At 43.0% G+C, this 24,204-nt stretch overlaps 1 protein-coding gene across 1 annotated transcript in view; it reads right to left on the bottom strand.

Moving 5' to 3' along the window:
• Nucleotides 1-13,156: 13,156 nt before the first annotated feature.
• LOC115163909 (ventricular zone-expressed PH domain-containing protein) overlaps nt 13,157-24,204 on the bottom strand; it is a 123,048-nt gene continuing 112,000 nt past the window's right edge. Inside the window, exons 11-13 of the mRNA XM_029716108.1 lie at nt 23,691-23,827; nt 14,055-14,108; nt 13,157-13,688 (exon numbers count right to left, since the gene is read on the bottom strand). Coding sequence (XP_029571968.1) covers nt 13,506-13,688; nt 14,055-14,108; nt 23,691-23,827 — 374 coding nt within the window. The 3' untranslated portion in view covers nt 13,157-13,505. The remainder of the gene's footprint in view (nt 13,689-14,054; nt 14,109-23,690; nt 23,828-24,204) is intronic.

Below are 24,204 nucleotides of genomic sequence, written 5' to 3'. Positions count from 1 at the left end.
GGACGTAGATGTGTGTCATCTAAAAGTGAAGTGAGTCCAAATTGATGGAGGATCTGACCTAGCGGTAGCATGTAAATACTAAACAGTAATGGGCCTAACACTGAGTCTTGTGGGACACCTTGTGACACAGGGGCTGGGGCAGACATGCAGTTGCCAAGGGAGAAACGGTTGTCTATCAGATAGATCGGAGTGGAACCAGGCAAGGGGTGTTTATGGAAACACCAAGAACCCTCTCCATGCGGTCAGTTAAAATCTGGTGACAGTGTCAAATGCTGCAGACCGGTCCTGGTGGATGAGGATGGACATGTTCCCAGCATCAGCAGCACAGTGTCACACCCTAATCTGCTTCACCAGTCTTTGTGATTGTCTCCACCCCCCTCCAGGTGTCGCCCATCTTCCCCATTATCCCCTGTGTTCTCTGTTTATCTGTTGCCAGTTCGTTTTGTTTCGTAAAGCCTACCAGCGTTTTTCCCATGCTCCTGTCTGTCTCTAGTTCCTGTTTTCTAGATTTCCCAGTTTTTGACCATTCTGCCTGCCTTGACCCTGTGCCTGCCTGTCGCTCTGTACCTTGTTATACCACCCTGGATTACTGACCTCTGCCTGCCCTGACCCTGAGCCTGCCTGCCGTTCTGTACCTTTCAGACTCTGCTCTGGACTACTGACCTCTGCCTGCCCTTGACCTGTCGTTTGCCTGCCCCAGTTTTTGTAACAAACTTTTGGTACTTCAAAACTGTGGCAAGTAAGTCCTTGCAGTTGTGAATGTGGTATTTTTATGGCTCCTTATGAATAAGGAGCCCTGTCAGTTTGTAGAGCCGTTCTAAACTCAGCAAAAAAGAAACGTCCTCTCACTGCCAACTGAGTTCATTTTCAGAAAACTTAACGTGTAAATATTTGTATGAACATAACAAGATTCAACAAGTGAGACATAAACTGAAGAAGTTCCACAGATATGTGACTAACAGAAATGGAATAAAGTGTCCCTGAACAAAGGGGGGGTCAAAATCAAAAGTAACAGTCAGTATCTGGTGTGGCCACCAGCTGCATTAAGTACTGCAGTGCATCTCCTCCTCATGGACTGCACCAGATTTGCCAGTTCTTGCTGTGAGATGTTACCCCACTCTTCCACCAAGGCACCTGCAAGTTCCCGGACATTTCTGGGGGGAATGGCACTAGCCCTCACCCTCCGATCCAACAGGTCACAGATGTTCTCAATGGGATTGAGATCCGGGCTCTTCGCTGGCCATGGCAGAACACTGACATTTCTGTCTTGCAGGAAATCACGCACAGAATGAGCAGTATGGCTGGTGGCATTATCATGCTGGAGGGTCATGTCAGGATGAGCCTGCAGGAAGGGTACCACATGAGGGAGGAGGATGTCTTCCCTGTAACGCACAGCGTTGAGATTGCCTGCAATGACAACAAGCTCAGTCCGATGATGCTGTGACACACCGCCCCAGACCATGACGGACTCTCCACCTCCAAATCGATCCCGCTCCAGAGTACAGGCCTCGGTGTAACGCTCATTCCTTTGACGATAAACGCGAATCCGACCATCACCCCTGGTGAGACAAAACCGCGACTCGTCAGTGAAGAGCACTTTTTGCCAGTCCTGTCTGGTCCAGCGATGGTGGGTTTGTGCCCATAGGCAATATTGTTGCCGGTGATGTCTGGTGAGGACCTGCCTTAAAACATGCCTACAAGCCCTCAGTCCAGCCTCTCTCAGCCTATTGCGGACAGTCTGAGCACTGGAGGGATTGTGCGTTCCTGGTGTAACTCGGCAGTTGTTGTTGCCATCCTGTACCTGTCCCGCAGGTGTGATGTTCAGATGTACTGACCCTGTGCAGGTGTTGTTTCACGTGGTCTGCCACTGTGAGGATGATCAGCTGTCTGTCCTATCTCCCTGTAGCGCTGTCTTAGGCGTCTCACAGTACAAACATTGCAATTTATTGCCCTGGCTACATCTGCAGTCCTCATGCCTCCTTGCAGCATGCCTAAGGCACTTTCACGCAGATGAGCTGGGACCCTGGGCATCTTTCTTTTGGGGTTTTTCATTCAGTAGAAAGGTCTCTTTAGTGTCGTAAGTTTCATACCTGTGACCTTAATTGCCTACCGCCTGTAAGCTGTTAGTGTCTTAACGACTGTTCCACAGGTGCATGTTCATTAATTGTGTATGGTTCATTGAACAAGCATGGGAAACAGTGTTTAAACCCTTTACAATGAAGATCTGTGAAGTTATTTGGATTTTTACTAATTATCTTTGAAAGACAGGGTCCTGAAAAAGGGATGTTTCTTTTTTTGCTGAGTTTAGTTGTCGTCCTGTGGCTTTCATGGCACGCAGCTCAGGAGTGTACCATGGCGCTGGGATGTTGAAGGACACAACCCTTGTTTTAAGGGGGTCCAGAACATCCTGGTGGGAGGAGATCTGTTCTGTGAAGAGAGCCTCCCTCCCACTGTTCTCCCTGTACCACAATTTTACTTTCCCACTTCTCCTCTCTCATTCTCTCTCCTCTCCGTTCAGCTCCTCTCTATTGTCTTTCTTCTCAACTTTCTCAATTCTCTTCATCGTTCTCCCACTCCCCCCTTCTATGTCTTTCAAACCACTTGTGCTTAAGTAATCCAGAGAGAGTGAGTGTGCATTAATCAGCTTCCCACAGTCAGGAGCTGTGGAATGATGACAGAGAAAATCGCACCACTTTGTTGCCATGGGTTTTCATGGGGACAAGTGTTGAGTATGTTTAATTAATAAAGAGTACATCTCCGTTAGACAGTAGGGCTACTGGGGGCTGATATTCATGTCATTTAAGGTCAGTGAACATCTCTCATTTGGAGTAAGAGGTAACATCTACACCCTGTCTGTCTATTTCTACGATGATTGAGGAGTCATGTGTAAAGACTCTCCTCCGTGTTCGGTGTGGTAGCTATGACAAGACTAGGATTTCAACATTTTCTGAAAACACGGTTGGGAGATTTCGTCAATCAGCAAGGAATAAGCAGGAAATCCACAACCTTAAAAATCAGGATTTCTGGAAAACCTGACATTTTTGGGAAAGTTACCAGAAATGTGCAACCCTAAAACAGGACTGTGACACTATGCTACTCTCTGCATTGTAGCAACCGCTTCCAGTAAAACATGGCCAACGAGTGTTGGAAATCCCTGCCATCTGACCGAAAGAGATCGGTAATTTATCGCCTCTGACCCGGCCACTCTGTGGCATTCACACCGTTCTCTCTGGTTCCTTGATTTTTGTTTTGTTGATGGGTCAGTTATCTAACTGAAGAGGAAGAAGTGATGATAAATCTTTATCATTGCAGAGCGAGGCCTCGATGATGCCAAATGGCGATGTTCTTCAAGAAATCGTTTAGTGAAAGAGGGAACGGGAGGATGCTGCGAAAGAGCAAGAGAGAAAGAGAAAGGGAGACAAAAATAGAAAGAGAAAAAGCATATCTTTAGGCCTGGTGTTAAATCTACCTCATCTCCAGCTGATAGGTCTTGGTGAACCTGACATCTCCAGGTGACAGGTCTTGGTGACGCTCCATTTGCTGTGAGGGAATTCTCCGACCCTGACATCTCCACAGACTGACTCTTGATGCTACATTTGCTGTGGGGGAATTCTCCGACCCTCCACTGACTTACTCTACTCAGAAAAACTGGGGATTCACTGGTATTCCCATAAATGGAGAACTAGTTTTGAATGTTGGTTGGAGAAATCCCTCTTCATATTATGAATTATTAGCCTCAATTGTCTTTAGAATGGTCCATTTTAAACTGGGCCCATTGTTGAATACACAGCTCCTTCCAACCCCTTCTGCAGATGATAAACCAGTCTCCAGAAATGCTTGTGATTTCTCTAATGAGAGCATAATGACATCTATTGGCACAAGGAGTGTTTAACACGTGTTTAACACATAATCTTGCTGTATAAGGAAGTGTGTATGCCACATTTTTTTAACGTTATACATTGTCATGGTAACAGCTCATGAAAATCTTACTACACACTCGACAGCTTGGCGACGCCATGAATTCAGCATGTAAAAAGTGGAGTTACTGCCAATATAAACTCTCTGAAACCTGTTGAATGGACCTACAAACAGAATTCATTACAACTGCATTGTGCAAGCAAAGCAATTTGCACGCATCACTAGCAGGCATCACTAACATGCATCACATGGCATGGTTGGCATCTGGTGTGTGTGTGAGTGCATGTGTTTTCCTACATTATCAGGAGCAGAATGTCCTGACAAGTCACCAGCATATCCTGACAAGGTAGGAAAACAAGATTTTTTTAAATAGAAAAGTCATGACTTTTTTAATGTCCTGAATTTGTTAAAATGCTATTTTTTAGGCTTAAGGGTTATGTTTAGGGTTAAGTTTAGGGGTTTAGGGTTAAGTTTAGATGGTTTGGAGTTAGGGTTAGGGAAAATAGGATTTTTAACGGGAATACATTTGTACTCCCTAAAAAGTCCAGAAAATTCACATAAAAAAAAGCTGTGAGAGTGTGTGATTGCTCGTCTGTTCAATGTTAGCAGCATCTTTAAATAAGGTTATAATCATGAATATCTGTGATGTTCTCCGCCTGTCCTTCCCAGTCCTCTTCACGCTGTAATTTGTGTACGGATGCCTGAAATTATCCCCAGAAGCTGAACTCAAACCTTGTGTGTGTGTGTACAGAATGGGTGAAATTATCTCCAGAAGCTGAAAACCTTTCAAGCAGCAGCAGACAGTAGACGCCAACCGTGTGTGTGTGTGTGTGTGAAACAGACTGCAGACGCCAGACAGGCCATGCGTGTGAGATCTCTGAACTCAAACCAGGTGGGATAAATCAAATCAAATTGTATTTGTCATATGCGCCGAATACAACAGGTGTAGGTAGACCTTACCGTGAAATGCTTACTTACAAGTCCTTAACTAACAATGCAGTTCAAGAAATAGAGTTAAGAAAATATTTACTAATCAACTAAAAGTGAAGATAGATATATTTTTAATAATACAAGAATATTAAAATAACAATAACGAGGCTCTATACAGGGGGTACCGGTACCGAGTCAATGTGTGGGGGTACAGGTTAGTCGAGGTAATTTGTAAAATGACTATGCATAGCTAATAAACAGCGATTAGCAGAAGTGTAAAAACAAAGGGGGTAAATAGTCCGGGTGGCCATTTGATGAATTGTTTAGCAGTCTTATGGCTTGGTGATAGAAGCTGTTAAGGAGCCTTTTAGTCTGATAAATCCTGTTGTGGCTAGGGGGCAGTATTGAGAATTTTGAAAAAAATATGTGCCCATTTTTAACTGCCTCCTACACCAACTCAGAAGCTAGGATATGCATATTATTACCAGATTTGGATAGAAAACACTCTGAATTTTCTAAAACTGTTTGAATGGTGTCTGTAAGTATAACAAAACTCATATGGCAGGCAAAAACCTGAGAAAAAAAAGAATTTTGTGGCTGTACTATTTTTTTTGAGTCATTGTTAATAGATAACACAGTGAGAAAGGATTCATTTCGCACCTCCTACGGCTTCCACTAGATGTCAACGATCTTTATAAAGTTGTTTGAAGCGTCTATGATGAACAGAGACCGGATGACAAGGAAGAGAAGTTGACCTCCCTGGGATGTCGTCACTTCATTATTGCCTGCACCTGCGCAATCATTTGAGTTCGTGTCAGGCGAGACATTTTTCAAAAACGTTTTTCAAGACACAGGAGAGGTCGGGTTGAAACATTACTGATGTTTCACGTTAAAAATGGCTCTAAAGATTGATGCTAAACAACGTTTGACATGTTTGAACGAACGTAAATAGATTATTTTTTTTACTTTACGTTGTGACTTCCCACACCCCCCCGCCCTACTTTTTTAGTAGCCTACCGAAGCGCTAACAACTTGGAGTTATTTGGACATCAATTATGAACTTTGTCGAAAGAAACCACATTTGTTGTGGACCTGGGATTCCTGGAAGTGCCTTCTGATGGAGATAATCAAAGGTAAGGGGATATTAACAATTTCATTATCGATATTAGATGATGCTAACTGTATAGCCTAGCCTATTGTTCTTAGCATTGTACCCCGTTTATTGCAAAATGTGATTTCCCAGTAAAGTTATTTTGAGATCTGGCAAAGCGGTAGCATTTACGAGATGATAATATATTATTCTTTGAATGACAATATTATAATTTACCAATGTTTTCGAATAGTAATTTTGTAAATTGTAACGCTGAATTCAAGGAAGCATTTGAGGCGGAAAAAAATTCAGAATTTCACCGCGACTGTAAATGCTGTTTTTGGATATAAATATGAACTTGATGGAACAAAAAATGCATGTATTGTATAACATAATGTCCTAGGAGTGTCATCTGATGGAGATTGTCAAAGGTTACTGCATAATTTTAGCTGGTTTCTGCTTTTGGTGACGCCTGACCTTGAATTGAAAATGGATGTTTGTACTTTTTTGGCTATGTACTGTCCTAACATAATCTAACTTTATGCTTTTGCCGTAAAGCCTCTTTGAAAATCGAACAATGTGGTTAGATTAAGGAGATGTTTATCTTTTAAATGGTGTAAAATAGTTGATTGTTTGAGAAATTGAAATTATTCGATTTTTGATGTTTTGAATTTCCAGCCTCGCTAGCAATCCCATCTCGGGGTTTAATGCTACCCCCTAGCCCCAACAGGATAATGAGTCTTTTGGTCTGAGACTTGGCGATCCGGTACAGCTTGCCGTGCGGTAGCAGAGAGAACAGTCTATGACTTGGGTGACTTGGGTGACTGGAGTCTTTGACAATTCTTTGGGCCTTCCCCTGACACCACCTAGTATATAGGTCCTGCGTGGCAAGAAGCTTGGCCCCAGTGATGTACTGGGCCATATGCACTTACCCTGGGCAGCGCCTTACGGTCAGACGCCGAGCAGTTGCATTACCAGGTGGTGATGCAACCGGTCAGGATGCTCTCGATGGTGCAGCTGTAGAACTTTTAAAGGATCTGGGGACCCATGCCAAATCTTTTCATTCTCCTGAGGGGGAACAAGTGTTGTCGTGCCCTCTTCACAACTGTCTAGGTGTGTTTGGACCATGATAGTTCGTTGGTAAACTTGAAACTCTCGAGCCGCTCCACTACAGCCCTGTCGATGTTAATGGGGGCCTATTTCTCCCGTCTTTTCCTGTAGTCCACAATCAGCCCCTTTGTCTTGCTCACATTAAGGGAGAGGATGTTGCCCTGGCACCACACTGCCAGGTCTCTGACCTCCTCCCTATAGGCCGTCTCCTCGTTGTCGGTGATCAGGGCTCCCACTGCTGTGTCGTCAGAAAATTTAATGATGGTGTTTGAGTCATGCTTGGCCACGCAATTGTGGGTGAACAGGGAGTACAGGAGGGGACTAAGCACGCACCCCTGAGGGGCCCACGTGTTGAGGATCATCGTGGCAGATGTGTTGTTGCCTACCCTTACCACCTGGGGGCGGCCTGTCAGGAAGTCCAGGATCCAGTTGCAGAGGGAGGTGTTAAGTCCCAGGGTCCTCAGCTTAGTGATGAGCTTTGTGGGCACTCTGGTGTTGAACGCTGAGCTGTAGTCAATGAACAGCATTCTCACAAAGGTGTTCCTTTTGTCCAGGTGGGAAATGGCAGTGTGGAGCGAGATTGAGATTGCGTCATCTGTGGATCTGTTGGGGTGGTATGCAAATTGGGAGTGGGTCTAGGGTTTCCGGCATGATGATGTTAATGTGAGCCATGACCAGCCTTTCAAAGCGCTTCATGGCTACCGACATGAGTGCTACAGGAGGTAATTATTTAGGCAGGTTACCTTCGCTTTCTCGGGCACAGGGACTATGGTGGTCTGTTTGAAGCATGTAGGTATTACAGACTCGGTCAGGGACAGGTTGAAAATGTCAGTGAAGACACTTGCCAATTGGTCCACGCATGCTTTGAGTACACGTCCTGGTAATCCGCCTGGCCCCGCGACTTTGAGAATGTTGACCTATTTAAAGGTCTTGCTCACATAGGCTACGGAGAGCGTGATCACACAGTCGTCCGGAACAGCTGGTGCTCTCATGCATGCTTCAGTGTTGCTTGCCTCAAAGTGAGTATAAAAGGCATTTAGCTCGTCTGGTATGCTCGTGTCACTGGGCAGCTCGCGGCTGGGTTTCCTTTTGTATTCTGTAATATACCACTACTTCTGTCATTTACCATCTCTGTTTTAGAACCATTTTCACATTAGCTATGGGTGCTATGAAGCTGTGTGATTTTGAATGATAAAACTCTTCATTTTATTGATGATATTTAATAATCCTTAGAGCGAGAACACAGGGCAGAGTCAGACATGTAACTGAGACATGAAGGCAGAAACACAGGGCAGAGTCAGACATGTAACTGAGGCATGATGTCAGAAACACAGGGCAGAGTCAGACATGTAACTGAGGCATGAAGGCAGAAACACAGGGCAGAGTCAGACATGTAACTGAGGCATGAAGGCAGAAACACAGGGCAGAGTCAGACATGTAACTAAGGCATGAAGGCAGAAACACAGGGCAGAGACAGACATGTAACTGAGGCATGAAGGCAGAAACACAGGGCAGAGACAGACATGTAACTGAGGCATGAAGGCAGAAACACAGGGCAGAGTCAGACATGTAACTGAGGCATGAAGGCAGAAACACAGGGCAGAGTCAGACATGTAACTGAGGCATGAAGGCAGAAACACAGGGCAGAGTCAGACATGTAACTGAGGCATGAAGGCAGAAATGTAAGACGTCTTAATAATATTCTATCATAAAGAAGCAACACCATTCATTTGTCTTTACAGTTATATTGTTGCACAGAAAAATAAGAACATATCATATTAAAGTGACGCATAGAAAATCTATTTCACTAAGCATTAAGCATCAGCTGTTTTTTCAGGCATGATTTTACAATACAGGAAAAATAAATAGTGTCCTCAAAATGAAAACCAAAGTGGTTATTAATACAATCTATAACATAAAAAACACTATAGAAGAGTGTTATCATGTCATCTACAATTTTCTCTACTGAAAATCAGTTATACCGTACATTCAAAAACATTAATACTTTTTGTAAATTCTGTTCAAAAATACAAAATCTGTGATTATTGGTGTAGTCTAGAACAGTAGAAGATACACTTCCTTTGTGTTATTGAATCTAAACAGGATCGTTTTACATACTACTGAAGGCTCCTAGCGTGGAATGGCTCTCACAAGCATAGACGTTTTCATTGTCACAGAAAGACTTCCTCTGACGTCAGGCGTAAGAGACACCACTAATATACACATACCATCTTAATGTCCCCGTAACAGGAAACTGTAAATGCATTCAGTTATGAAGAAACACAACAAAACAACGACTCATTTTGGCTCAAAGACCCGAGAAGCTCTGGATCTAGGGCAAGATGGCAGTGCCGGGAGAGGAAAAAGTGTTGACATAACTGGTTCTAGAATATTTACAAGACATTGTCTTCAAACATTCAGAAATCGACGCAGTAGTAAAACGATGACGTCATCACCATGGCACCATTGTGTAGTGGCTGACGCACAGACTTGTGTCGTGATTTCGCGATGGGTTGGCATGGCAGGGAACGGAGTCTAGCTAGAATATGGACATACTGTATGGGAATATATAGTCCACTCCTGAAATATGGGTGAACACTAGCATGCTGATATCTGGCATTGTCCTACGTCAGATGTGCGTAGATTCCGCCTGCACTGAGGTTGAGGGACGAGCGTCGCGTAGGAGTGACGCCACCTGACGTAAGACAATGAATATCTGGAACGAGTCAAAAGAACATAGGCTCATTGAATTAGGAGTGTTGAACTGTACTGCACTTAAACAGAGTTGACATTTCTACAATAAGTATTGCCTGTATCACTAGTGGACTGTGCTATTGGCTGTGAAATTCTGGGGCCTGAGCAGAGCTGTGTAATTGGGTCAGGGAGAGGAGGAGGATAAGAGGGGAGGGGCTGAGGAGAAAAGTGTGACGTAAATAATTGTTGTAAGCAAACGTTGGCTCCGGTGGCTGCCAGGTCGGTCTCAGAAGAGGTCGTCAGTTAGAGAAACATACATGTGTAAGCTGATTCATGTGAGAAATCCCGGCCCGGCCCGGATTGCTGTTATGGCTGACACTACTATAGCATTACAGAGCAGGCCATACAGCAGGCAGTGTAGACCCAACATTCACCTAGAGAGCCACAGGGCTACAGGAAACAGGCCTGCCCTGAATAGAAACTATTTACACACATCTAGACGTGGCACAGGAGCTGGGCTAAAACACAGTCACTAACTTGACACAGGCATACCTCACCAGGTTTAAGTGTCCTAATAAAACACATGGTAACTAATGGTAGAGTGCTTGCTAAAGATTCAGCTACTCCAGGCTCTATGCTTTGTCGGTCTCTAGGTCTCTAATTCGTATATGACCACTGAGGGGGTGTAGAGTATTACAGGGTTTCTCTGGCTGCTCATATACACACAGTGGCCAGTTCAGAAAATAGGTTGTTCCTACAGACAGTGAGTCACGTGACCGTGGCTTGCTATATAAAGCAGGCAGACAGGCATCGAGACATTCAGTTACTGTTTGATTGAAAATTAGAATGGGCAAAACGAGTGACCTAAGTGACTTTGAGCGTGGTATGATCGTCGGTGCCAGGCGCACCAGACCCAGTACCTCAGAAACAGACCCCCTCCTGGGCTTTTCACGCACGACAGTGTCTAGGGTTTACAGAGAATGGTGCTGCAAACAAAAAACATCCAGTCAGTCCTTTGGGCAAAGGTTGAAGGAGAATGCAAGCTAACAGGCAAATAACGGCACAGTACAACAGCGGTGTGAAGAACGGCAATCTCAGAACGCACAAGTCATCGCTCCTTGTCACGGATGGGCTATTACAGCAGATGACCACACCGGGTTACACTTTCAGCTAAAAACAAGAAGAAGCAGCTCCAGTGGGCACGCGATCACCAACACTGGACAAACACTGGAAAAACATTGCCTGGTCTGACAAATTTATGTTCCTGTTGCGTCATGCTGACGGCAGAGTCAGGATTTGGTGTAAGCAGTCCGTGGCCCCATCCTGCCTGGTGTCAACGGTATAGGCTGGTGGCATTGGTGTAATGGCGTGGGAAATGTGTTCCTGGTCTGATACCAATTGAGCAACGCTTGAACGCCACCCCTTGTAGAATCCATCGCCACAAAAAAATCGGGTTGTTCTGAAGGCAAAGGGGGGTCCAACCTGGTACTAGATGGGTGTACCTAATAAACTGACCAGTGGGTGTACCTACCTAATACACTGACCACTGGGTGTACATTCTACACTTACAAATCATTCAAAATGACTTAACTGGCTGCATCGTCCACAGAAACAGTTCATTCATTATGACAGCTGGTGCTGGTTCTGAACCCACAAGGAAATCTCCAGTCCAATTCTTAGATTTTCTTAGCAGTTTGTGAGTGTATTGTTTCATTTGTTCAGATTCTAGAACACATTGCTCATTAAGGCAAGTCAATGGGTTAATTGGAAAGCTGAGTGGAGCTGAAGGGTAGGACTAAAAATAACAAGATAACTAAAGTAAAATGTATATACAGTAGGTTCAGAAGTTTGGTGAAACAGCACAGTTGGTAAATATATGGCAAATAGAACTGGGTGGTCTTCAGAGATAAATGGGAGGGGTTGGGAATAGCTTAAGGATGGAACTAAAAGCAAACAAAAGATAACTATTGTTAAATATATTGTGTCCGTAAAATGTATATAGTATGTATAAACTGGAAGTAGAAGCCTAAGAGTTGTTGTTCACTAGTTACTCCAATTAGGGGAGGGGTGGTAGATTCCAGCGTGATGAGAGTTCTGCAAACAATAGGTTTAATGTACAGTTATTAATGGACAACTCAGAAATGTCAACAATGCTCATCATTGTAAACACACACACACACACACACACACACACACACACACACACACACACACACACACACACACACACACACACACACACACACACACACACACACACACACACACACACACACACACACACACACACACACACACCACAAACTCTTTTCTTGGAAGAAAAGGCAAGAGAATAAAAAGATGATAGCTTTGCCAATAAACATGTTTCTCCATAGAAGAGCGTGTCCTATAGGGAGAGAGAATGTAGTTCTAAAGCTCCCAGCAGTGTGGCCCATATCACCCACTGTTGTTCTGGGCCTCTGTTCAGACCTCCAGAGGACTATTCTGTTCATTTATGAACTATGACATACAGAGAGCTCCAAACGTATTTGGGACAGTGACACATTTTCGGTTGTTTTGGCTCTGTACTCCAGCACTTTGAATTTGAAATGATACAATGACTATGAGATTAACGTGCAGACTGTAAGCTTTCAATTGAGGGTATTTTCATCCATATCAGATGAACCGTTTAAAGTAGTAAAAAGTTAAGCATTTGGTCTCAACAAGCTTGTGACTACAAATTGGTTAGATACATTTTCTGTTAGTTTTGGTTGTGTTTCAGATTATTTTGTGCCCAATAGAAATGAATGGTAAATACTGTATTGTGTCATTTTGGAGTCACTTTTATTGTAAATAAGAATATAATATGTTTCTGAACACTGATACATTAATGTGGATGCTACCATGATTACGGATAATCCTGAATGAATCATGAATAATGATGAGTGAGCAAGTTACAGACGCACAAATATCATACCGCCGCCAAAAATGCTAATCTCCCCTGTTATTGTAATGGTGAAAGGTTAGCATGTCTTGGAGGTATGATATTTGTGCGTTTGTAACTTTCTCAATACTTTTGTAGCTCACTATATTACACCACTGGGTGTGTGTAATACCACTTTTTAAATGACGGTATATTAATAAATTATACTGCTAAATTACGGTATAATAATACATTATACTGCCAAATGATGGTGTATTAATAAATTATACTGCTAAATGACGGTATATTAATAAATTATACTGCTAATTGACGGTATATTAATAAATTATACTGCTAAATGCTAATAACAGTAAATCTGGGGGTTTTTCATCTTCACTGTCTGGGCCAAGATGGTTTTCTCATGCTGTTCATATTGAGCTCTTATTGCTAGGTTTACTATGTAGATTGTTATTGCTGGAAATAGAAGGTCCATATTGCTAGTAAGATCCTTATTGCTGTAAATACTGAAACAATACCCTATATAAATATATGACAAAATTCTGGTAATGATGTCTGGATATCAGTCTTCGCTGCCCCACAGCTGTCAGATGACCAGAAACAGTGGACGTCACAGGCCTGTCAGATGATCAGAAACAGTGGACGTCACAGGCCTGTCAGATGATCAGAAACAGTGGACGTCACAGGCCTGTCAGATGATCAGAAACAGTGGACGTCACAGGCCTGTCAGATGATCAGTGGACGTCACAGCTGTTGTTAGTAGATGGTACAGTAGTGCGGGGCTGTATGTTGTGCTTCTGGGTCAGGAACGGGTCACAGTAGAATATCTTCCAGGTCATAAGGTCACAGGTAGGTGGTGGCCTCTCTGTTCTCTCTCTCTCTGGCCTGGGCCACGGCAACATTAATACACTGGAGCCACTCCTCAGCATGCTTCTCATCACGAGCCTTCAGGACGTACGTCTTACTGTCCGTGAAGATCTCAAAGGCCCGAGGGAGACCTCGCTCACGCCGCTTCTTAGCCACCACCTGGACACACACACACACACACACACACACACACACACACACACACACACACACACACACACACACACACACACACACACACACACACAGAGAGACACACAGAGACACACAGAGACACACAGACCAGACCAGACCAGACCAGACAGACCAGACCAGACAGACCAGACCAGACCAGACCAGACCAGACCAGACCAGACCAGACAGACAGACAGACCAGACCAGACCAGACAGACCAGACCAGACCAGACAGACCAGACCAGACCAGACCAGACCAGACCAGACCAGACAGGAGAGAGGGTTATCAGAAGTGGACAAAGGGTATGAATGGAATTGTTGTTACATGAATGGACTTGGAAGTTCCCCCACCTTGACGCTCTGCACTTTGCTCAGCTCGATGGTGCTGTCGTCTAGCTCATCCTTCTGTAGTAGACAGGACAGAGAGAAACCTTTCAGCAACATGGGGAGATTCTAGTTAAACATTAATAAATAGTTATGACTGAACCCTTTGGAGCAGCAATCCAATTCTATTGATGTCGTTTCACTATCACCACTACACCAGTACACTGTCCTTCTCTCAGCACATATCAAAGCTACAGGCTAAAGTTAAATCTAGACTTGGTTTTTTCTATCGTAATCGCTCCTCTTTCACCCCAGCTGCCAAACTAACCTTGATTCAGATGACCATCCTACCCATGCTAGATTAGAGAGATGTAATTTATAGATCGGCAGGTAAAGGTGCTCTCGAGCGGCTAGATGTTCTTTACCATTCGGTCATCAGATTTGCCACCAATGCTCCTTATAGGACACATCACTGCACTCTATTCTCCTCTGTAAACTGGTCATCTCTGTTTACCCATCGCAAGACCCACTGGTTGTTGCTTATTTATAAAACCCTCTTAGGCCTCACTCCCCCCTATCTGAGATATCTACTGCAGCCATCATCCTCCACATAGAACACCTGTTCTGCCAGTCACATTCTGTTAAAGGTCCCCAAAGCCCACACATCCCTGGGTCGCTTGTCTTTTCAGTTCGCTGCAGCATGCGACTGGAACGAGCTGCAACAAACACTCAAACTGGGCAGTTTTATCTCAATCTCTTCATTCAAAGACTCAATCATGGACACTCTTACTGACAGTTGTGGCTGCTTTGCGTGATGTATTGTTGTCTCTACCTTCTTGCCCTTTGTGCTGTTGTCTGTGCCCAATAATGTTTGTACCATGTTTTGTGCTGCTGCCATGTTGTGTTGCTACCATGTTGTTGTCATGTGTTGCTATCATGCTGTGTTGTCATGTGTTGCTGCCTTGCTATGTTGTTGTCTTAGGTCTCTTTATGTAGTGTTGTGTTGTCTCTCTTGTCGTGACGTGTGTTTAATCCTATATTTTTATTTATTTACATTTTTAATCCCAGCCCCCGTCCCCGCAGGAGGCCTTTTGCCTTTTGGTAGGCCGTCATTGAAAATAAGAATTTGTTCTTAACTGACTTGCCTGGTTAAATAAAGGTTAAATAAAATAAAAAACATGATGAATGGCATTTGTTATGTCGTTTCACTATCACCACTACACATGATGAATCAAATCAAATTTTAATTAGCCACATGCACTGACTACAACAGCTACCTTACAGTGAATTGCTTACTTACAAGCCCTTAACCAACAATGCAGTTTTAAGAAAAAATGAAATAAGAAAAAATAAAAGTAACAAATATTTAAAGAGCAGCAGTAAAATAACAATAGCGAGGCTATATGGGTACAGAGTCAATGTGGAGGCACTGGTTAGTTGAGGTAATATGTACATGTAGGTAGAGTTATTAAAGTGACTATGCATAGATAACAACAGAGAGTAGCAGCAGCGTAAAAGTGAGGGGGGAGGGAGGCTGTGGATGGTGTTTCACTATCACCCCTACACATGATGAATGGCATTTTTCTGACACACTTAAACCCTGCCAGGTTCCCGAGAGGCACATTGTTAATATTAACATTCAACATTGTGACACTGACATGTTTTAATGTTGAACAGCTGCCTTGAGGCTGTTGTAGAAGACCTGTTGTTTAATGCCACATATTTCAGTGACAAAATAAAAGTTTGCTAGGATTTTTAACAACAGTACATTAGTGCAAAACATCAACTCTTATGGTCCTCTTGCAAAGATTTACTGTAGTAAGACAAGAGGGTGTTTTATTGTCTTGGTCCTTATATATGGGAGGAAATGAAATCCTTGAGCCCATAAGCACTGTCTCTAATGCTCTACCCCTCAAGACCGCTACTTCTCTCTGACTCGTGGAATACACTGTTATCTCCCATCTCACACGTCAGGATGACTCTGGAATGTGTGTGTGGGTGTGTGTTTGATACACCACAGCCATATCCTTATGGACCATTAGCGAGGGACAGGCTAGATGCTATTCTCCATAGACCTATACCCACATTCTAAGAGCCCCCCCACCCCCCGGCCGGCTATAGTTCTGTAGCCTGTGTGTGTGTGTGTGTGTGTGTGTGTGTGTGTGTGTGTGTGTGTGTGTGTGTGTGTGTGTGTGTGTGTGTGTGTGTGTGTGTGTGTGTGTGTGTGTGTGTGTGTGTGTGTGTGTGTGTGTGTGTGTGTGTGTGTGTGTGTGTGTGTGTGTGTGTGTGTGTGTGTGTGTGTGTGTGTGTGTGTGTGTGTGTGTGTGAGGATCTGGCTGTCTGTGTGGAGGGTCTGTCTTCTGTTAGCTACAGTGGTTAAACTGCTCATGTATTCACACAGACTTGCCACTCCCCTAGTTCCTATTGCGTGTGTGTCCTAAGGCTTTGGGGAAACGGTTAGGTGAAATGCAACGGGGCACAAAGTACATTAATAATCATCCAGGTGGGGTTGTTCTGAGGTGACTTATTATGAGCTTGTCTCACATCTCTCACTCTACACCGACAGAAGTGCCTAGGGGTATAGATGAGGGGTATAGATTAGCGGTATAGGTTAGGGGTATAGATTAGTGGTATACATAAGGGGAATAAATTAGGGGTATAGATGAGGGGTATAGATGAGGGGTATAGGTTAGGGGTATAGGTTAGCGGTATACGTAAGGGGAATAGGTTAGTGGTATACTTAAGGGGAATAGGTTAGTGGTATAGGTTAGTGGTATAGGTTAGGGGTAAAGGTTAGGGGTAAAGGTTAGTGGTATACGTAAGGGGAATAGGTTAGTGGTATGGGTTAGTGGTATAGGTTAGCGGTACACGTAAGGGGAATAGGTTAGCGGTATATGTTAGTGGTATACGTAAGGGGAATAAATGAGTGGTATGGGTTAGTGGTATAGGTTAGGGGTATAGGTTAGGGGTATAGGTTAGGGGTATAGGTTAGTGGTATAGGTTAGTGGTATAGGTTAATGGTATAGGTTAATGGTATACATAAGGGGAATCGGTTAGTGGTATGGGTTAGTGGTATGGGTTAGTGGTATGGGTTAGAGGTATAGGTTAGTGGTATAGGTTAGTGGTATATGCAAGGGGAATAGGTTAGTGGTATAGGTTAGGGGTATAGTTAGTGGTATAGGTTAGTGGCATAGGTTAGTGGTATAGGTTAGTGGTATAAGTTAGCGGTATAGGTTAGGGGTATAGTTAGTGGTATAGGTTAGTGGCATAGGTTAGCGGTATAGGTTAGCGGTATAAGTTAGCGGTATAGGTTAGCGGTATAAGTTACCGAAATAGGTTAGTGGTATAAGTTACCGAAATAGGTTAGTGGTACAGGTTAGTGGTATAAGTTAGCGGTATAGGTTAGTGGTATAAGTTAGCGGTATAGGTTAGCGGTATAAGTTAGCGGTATAGGTTAGCGGTATAAGTTAGCGGTATAGGTTAGCGGTATAAGTTAGCGGTATAGGTTAGCGGTATAAGTTAGCGGTATAAGTTAGCGGTATAGGTTAGTGGTACAAGTTAGTGGTATAAGTTAGTGGTAGAGGTTAGCGGTATAGGTTAGTGGTACAGGTTAGTGGTATAAGTTAGCGGTATAGGTTAGCGGTATAAGTTAGCGGTATTGATTAGTGGTCTAAGTTATGGGTTGATTTGGAACTGATTCATTGGCACGGCAAAATTGAGCTCAGAAAACACTTTCCAACAAGAGACAAAGAGGAGGTCCAATTTGTGGCTTTAAACAGCTGTGGTGTCACGGATCCCTCCGGAACTTTCATTACGCACACCTGTCCCCTATTCCCAATGATTGTATTTGTATATATGTGCCCTTTGTTCACCATGGTGCTGTCGATTATTGTTACAATGTCCGTTGGTGTGTGTGAGTACCTGTGCTGTGTTGTTTTGGCTTTCGTGCCCTTGTGGATTGCACAGATGATTACGGGTCTTGTGCCATGTATCCCCTGTAGCTCAGTTGGTAGAGCAGGGTGCTTGCAATGCCAGGGTCATGGGTTCGATTCCCACGGGGGACCAGTATTTAAAAATGTAATAAAATGTATGCACTCTACTGTAAGTTGTTCTGGATAAGAGTGTCTGCTAAAATGTGTTAATCATTGTGCGCTTGTGTTATTTATTCGAGGTACTCCTCACACTTTTGTTTTTGGTTTCAACCCTGTGTTTTGTTACGTGTTTGTTTGGTCTTCGTCCCTGTGCCTTTACACGGCACGCCGTAATTTGGGCTTAATAAAAAAAACTATTACGTATTCCTGCGCCTGTCTCCCGAATCTCCTTATACCAGCGTGACATGTGGTGAGAGGGAATTGCAGGTGACAATACAAAGAATATTGTCTTGGGCAAGAGACTTCAATATCACTTATCCTTTCAACCATCTAAAAATGTTTGTCAAAGGCTGGGGGGAAAGTCCTCAGAACTCTCCCTCTCTCCCTCCCTCCATGGGAAACATATGTTAACATTGCCTAAGCAAGTGAACTAGAAAATAAACAAAAGCGAAAAACAATCAAAATTAACAGTAAACATTACACTCACAACAGTTCCAAAATAATAAACATTACAAATGTCATATTATGTGCAAATAGTTAAAGTACAAAAGGGAAAATAAAGAAACATAAATATGAGTTTTAAAATGTTAAATGGTGTTTGTTCTTCACTAGTTGCCCTTTTCATGTGGCAACAAATCACAAATATTGCTGCTGTGATGGCACACTGTGGTATTTCACCCAGATAGATATTGGAGTTTATCAAAATTGGGATTGGTTTTGAATTGTTTGTGGATCTATGTAATCTGAGGGAAATATGTGTCTGTAATATGGTCATACATTTGGCAGGAGGTTAGGAAGTGCAGCTCAGTTTCCACCTCATTTTGTGGGCAGTGTGCACATAGCTTGTCTTCTCTTGAGAGCCAGGTCTGCCTTCGGGGTATAGTCAAAACTTTCCTTAAATTTGGGTCAGTCACAGTGGTCAGTTATTCTGCCACTGTGTAATCTCTGTTTAGGGCCAAATAGCATTCTAGTTTGCTCTGTTTTTTTGTTAATTCTTTCCAATGTGCCAAGTAATTATCTTTTAGTTCTCTCATGATTTGGTTGGGTCTAATTGTGTTGCTGTCCTGGGGCTCTGTGGAGTGTGTTTGTGAACAGAGCCCCAGGACCAGCTTGCTTAGGGGACTCTTCTCCAGGTTCATCTCTCTGTAGGTGATGGCTTTGTTATGGAAGGTTTGGAAATTGCTTCCTTTTACGTGGTTGTAGAATTTAACAGCTCTTTTCTGGATTTTGATAATTAGCGGGTATCGGCCTTATTATTTACGTTGTACACAGATTATAATTTTGCAGAATTCTGCATGCTGTCTCAATTTCATGTTTGTCCCATTTTGTGAATTCTTGGTTGGTGAGCGGACTCCTTGACCTCACAACCCTAAAGGGCAATAGGTTCTATAACTGATTCACGTATTTTTAGCCAGATTCTAATTGGTATGTCGAATTGTATGTTACCTTTTGATGGCATAGAAGGCCCTTCTTGCCTTTTCTCTCAGATCGTTACCTGGGGGCGTTGATGATAAGGCGGAGGTATGTATAGTTCTTTCTGTACTCTAGGACAGGTATTCCCAAACTGGGGTACGTGTAAGGGGTATGCGCAATGCCATCGGGGTACGCCAAATAAAAATGTGATTCATATTTAAAAAAAATATTATACAATTTTTGCTTCACATTTTTAAACAGTCCATTTAGCAAGGCCCGTGTCCATAGAGACACATTCCAGCTCTACTGGTAGTACTGCTACTACCAGCAGTACTACACCTGCACCTGTCGACGACACAAGTTGTTCTGCTTCCATGAGTACATCCAATGCTAACATCAGTAATTCTACATGTGTTGTTAGCCCAGCTAGCATGGACACTGACAGTTGTGAATCTGATGCAGCCGAAGAGCTACTGCCCCCTTACCCAGGAAAAGCACCGAACAACAGACAGGGACGTTGGACCATCGAAGAGGAGCAAATATGATGAGAACTACATTGATTTGGGGTTCACTTATATTGGGAGTAGTGCCTTTCCTCAGCCACAGTGTGTTGTATGTGCAAAAGTACTATCTCACAACTCGATGAAACCTTCACTCTTGCGCAGACATTTAGAAACAAAACATGCCAATTTGAAAAATAAGCCACGGGAGTTTTTCAAGCGAGAATTAAAACGACTTTTGGGTAGTAAGACATGTACAAAAGCAACTGATACCATTAATAAGAAGGGGCTAGATACGTCTTATATGGTGAGCTACCGAGTGGCTAGGACAGGCAAGCCCCATACTATTGTGGAGGACTTCATTCTTCCTGCTGCCCCGGATATGGCTGGGACAATGCTGGGGGAAAAGGCCCCAGAAAATATACAGACAATGCCTCCATCAAACAACACTGTTTCATGACGCATCAGTGACATGGCAGGAGATGTTTTGAAACAATTACTGCTTCGCATACAAGCCAGTGAATTCTATGCGTTACAGCTGGATGAGTCAACAGACGTGGTGGGCCTGGCACAGCTCCTGGTATATGTCCCTTACGTTAATGGGGGGGGTCAATTAAGGAAGACATCCTCTTCTGTAAACAACTGGAAACCAGGACAAAAGGAGAGGTTATTTTTAAAGCAGTGGACAGCTTTGTGACATCAAATTGACTTTGGTGGTCAATATGTGTTGGTATCTGTACTGATAGCGCAAAAGCCATGACAGGGAGACATAGTGGAGTGGTAATGCGCGTGCAAGCAGTTGCTCCCGACGCCACTTGGGTACACTGCAGCATCAACCGAGAGGCTCTTGTTGCCAGGGGAATGCCTTATAGCTTGAAAGTCGTTTTGGACAATATAGTGAAAATGGTTAACTTTGTTAAAGCAAGGCCCCTGAACTCGTTCGGGTGTGCTGGTTATCAAGGGGCAAAGTACAGACACGTTAATTTTTAATTGAGAGACGAGCTTAAAGTTTTATTTTCTGACCATAATTTTCACTTGTCTGACCTCTTGCATGATGACGAGTTTCTCACACGACTGACCTATCTGGGTGATGTTTTTCGCCTGAATGATCTGAATCTAGGATTACAGAGACTCTCTGCAACTATATTCAATGTGCGGGACAAAATTGAGTCTATGATTAAGAAGTTGGAGCTCTTCTCTGTTTGCATTAACAAGGACAACACACAGGTCTTTCCATCATTGTATGATTTTTTGTGTGCAAATGAACTCAAGCTTACGGACAATGTCAAATGTGATATAGCGAAGCACCTGAGTGAGTTGGGTGCGCAATTACTCAGGTACTTTCCCAAAACGGATGACACAAACAACTGGATTCGTTATCCCTTTCATGCCCTGCCTCCAGTCCACTTACTGGTATCTGAACAAGAGAGCCTCATCGAAATTGCAACAAGAGATTCTGTGAAAATGTAATTTAATCAGAAGCCACTGCCAGATTTCTCGATAGGGCTGCTCTCAGAGTATCCTGCCTTGGCAAATCACGCTGGTAAGACACTGATGCCCTTTGCAACCACATACCTATGTGAGAGTGGATTCTCGGCTCTCACTAGCATGAAAACTAAATACAGGCACAGACTGTGTGTGGGAAATGATTTAAGACAGAGACTCTCTCTAACACAACCCAGCATTGCAAAGTTATGAGCATATTTTCAAGCAAACAGTTCTCATTAACCTGTCGTGAGTTATTCACAATTTTCGATGAACAAATACGTTTTTTTATATAAGATGGTTAAATAAAGAGCAAAATTATTTATTATTATTATATTATTATTTGTGCCCTGGTCCTATAAGAGCTCTTTGTCACTTCCCACGAGCCCGGTTGTGACAAAAACTCACACTCATTCTTATGTTTAATAAATGTATCATATAGTGTGTCTGTGGCAGGCTTACAATGATGTCAAGAAACAACATTTGAGAGTGTGCTGACCCTGGTGTTAGAGGGGGTACAGCTGGAGGTTGAATGTTTGAAGGGGTACGGGACTATAGAAAGTTTGGGAACCACTGCTCAAAAGAATTCTTATGCGTCGACTGCCAACATATACAGTATGAACAACATGTTGTTGCTATAGACCACATACAGTATGAACAACATGTTGTTGCTATAGACACCATACAGTATGAACAACATGTTGTTGCTATAGACCACATACAGTATGAACAACATGTTGTTGCTATAGACACCATACAGTATGAACAACATGTTGTTGCTATAGACCACATACAGTATGAACAACATGTTGTTGCTATAGACACCATACAGTATGAACAACATGTTGTTGCTATAGACACCATACAGTATGAACAACATGTTGTTGCTATAGACACCATACAGTATGAACAACATGTTGTTGCTATAGAACACATACAGTATGAACAACATGTTGTTGCTATAGACCACATACAGTGTGAGCAACATGTTGTTGCTATAGACACCATACAGTATGAACAACATGTTGTTGCTATAGACCACATACAGTATGAACAACATGTTGTTGCTATAGACCACATACAGTGTGAACAACATGTTGTTGCTATAGACACCATACAGTATGAACAACATGTTGTTGCTATAGACACCATACAGTATGAACAACATGTTGTTGCTATAGACACCATACAGTATGAACAACATGTTGTTGCTATAGACCACATACAGTATGAACAACATGTTGTTGCTATAGACCACATACAGTGTGAACAACATGTTGTTGCTATAGACACCATACAGTATGAACAACATGTGCTGACCCTGGTGTTAGAGGGGGGTACGGCTGGAGGTTGAATGTTTGAAGGGGTACGGGACTATAGAAAGTTTGGGAACCACTGCTCTAGGGCAACGGTGTCTAGATGGAATCTGTATTTGTGGCAACTGGACCTTTTTTGGAACACCATTATTTTCTTCTTACTGAGATTTACCACTTTCCATCAATTTGTATAGCAGACCCTCATACCAAATTGAGTAAAACGTTTTTTTGAAATCAACAAAGCATGAGAAGACTTTGCCTTTGTTTTGGTTTGTTTGTTTGTTTGTCAATTAGGGTGTGCAGGGTGAATAAGTGGTCTGTCGTACAGTAATTTGGAACAAAAGCTAATTTGACATTTGCTCAGTACATTGTTTTCACTGAGGAAATGTACGAGTCTGCTGTTAATGATTTTCCCAAGGTTACTGTTGACACATCTCTCTCTCTCTAACATGGCATTGACTAACAATAAGGTCTCTCATCTAATCCCTGCTCAATGACATACACACACCAACACTACACACACACCAACAGCACGATAAAACAGATCAGCTCTAATTACATTGTGGCTGAAGTTGAATGAATACTGTATCTTTTTTTCATTGTAATAAAGTTGAGTGTTTTGCTTTGTTTGGCACATGGTGATGACTCATGGGCTTTCTGATGACTACGTGACCTCAACACGTTGTTTTATGGTCTCGTTTTCTCAAAGTCAACACTTTTTTCTTTTTAAATACATGTAAAAAATAAAATAAAAAAGTTTCCTGACCTTTCTTATATCTCTCAGATATAGGACAAACACTTAGATGTTTTATTATCACACCTAATTAAAGTATTGAAAGGTTTGAAAGGGATACATACAGATTTTCCCTTCCGGAAGAGGAGCTGGTTTCCTGCCAGGGTGAAGTAGCGAGTCTTCCAGCGCTTGATGAATTTCCAGCGAACCTGCTTCTCTTTCAGTTTCCCCTCTATCAGCGGCTGGCCATCCTCGTTCACCACTGGAGAGACAAATCAAAACAACATAACGCTCAATCAGCTGTGATCCACATCCACTCACTTTTGACACCTGCTTATGCAGTGTATGTAGCCCATGTTGGAATCAAACCCACAAGCACCGTGCACCAACCAACTGAGCTCTTGGAACAACAAAACAAAAATACAGGAAGACATGATGATTAAAAAAAAGGAGGAATGGGTGAATAATTGTAGATAGCATACCCCTTTCCTCTCTTCTTTAGTCTTGTCTTCATTCACAGTGTCATGACGTTGGCCTGTGGGTAAAGTTTATGACTCCCCCCATAAATACCTTTCTCCCTTCCCTCTCTCTGACTCTACTGAAGGACTCTTGAATAGCCTTTGTTAAACATAGAGAGTC

Source organism: Salmo trutta, chromosome 26 (assembly GCF_901001165.1).
Source record: "Salmo trutta chromosome 26, fSalTru1.1, whole genome shotgun sequence".
Taxonomy (NCBI): Eukaryota; Metazoa; Chordata; class Actinopteri; order Salmoniformes; family Salmonidae; genus Salmo; species Salmo trutta.
Note: the sequence above shows the minus strand (reverse complement) of the source record. Positions and strands in the feature narration are given on the sequence as shown.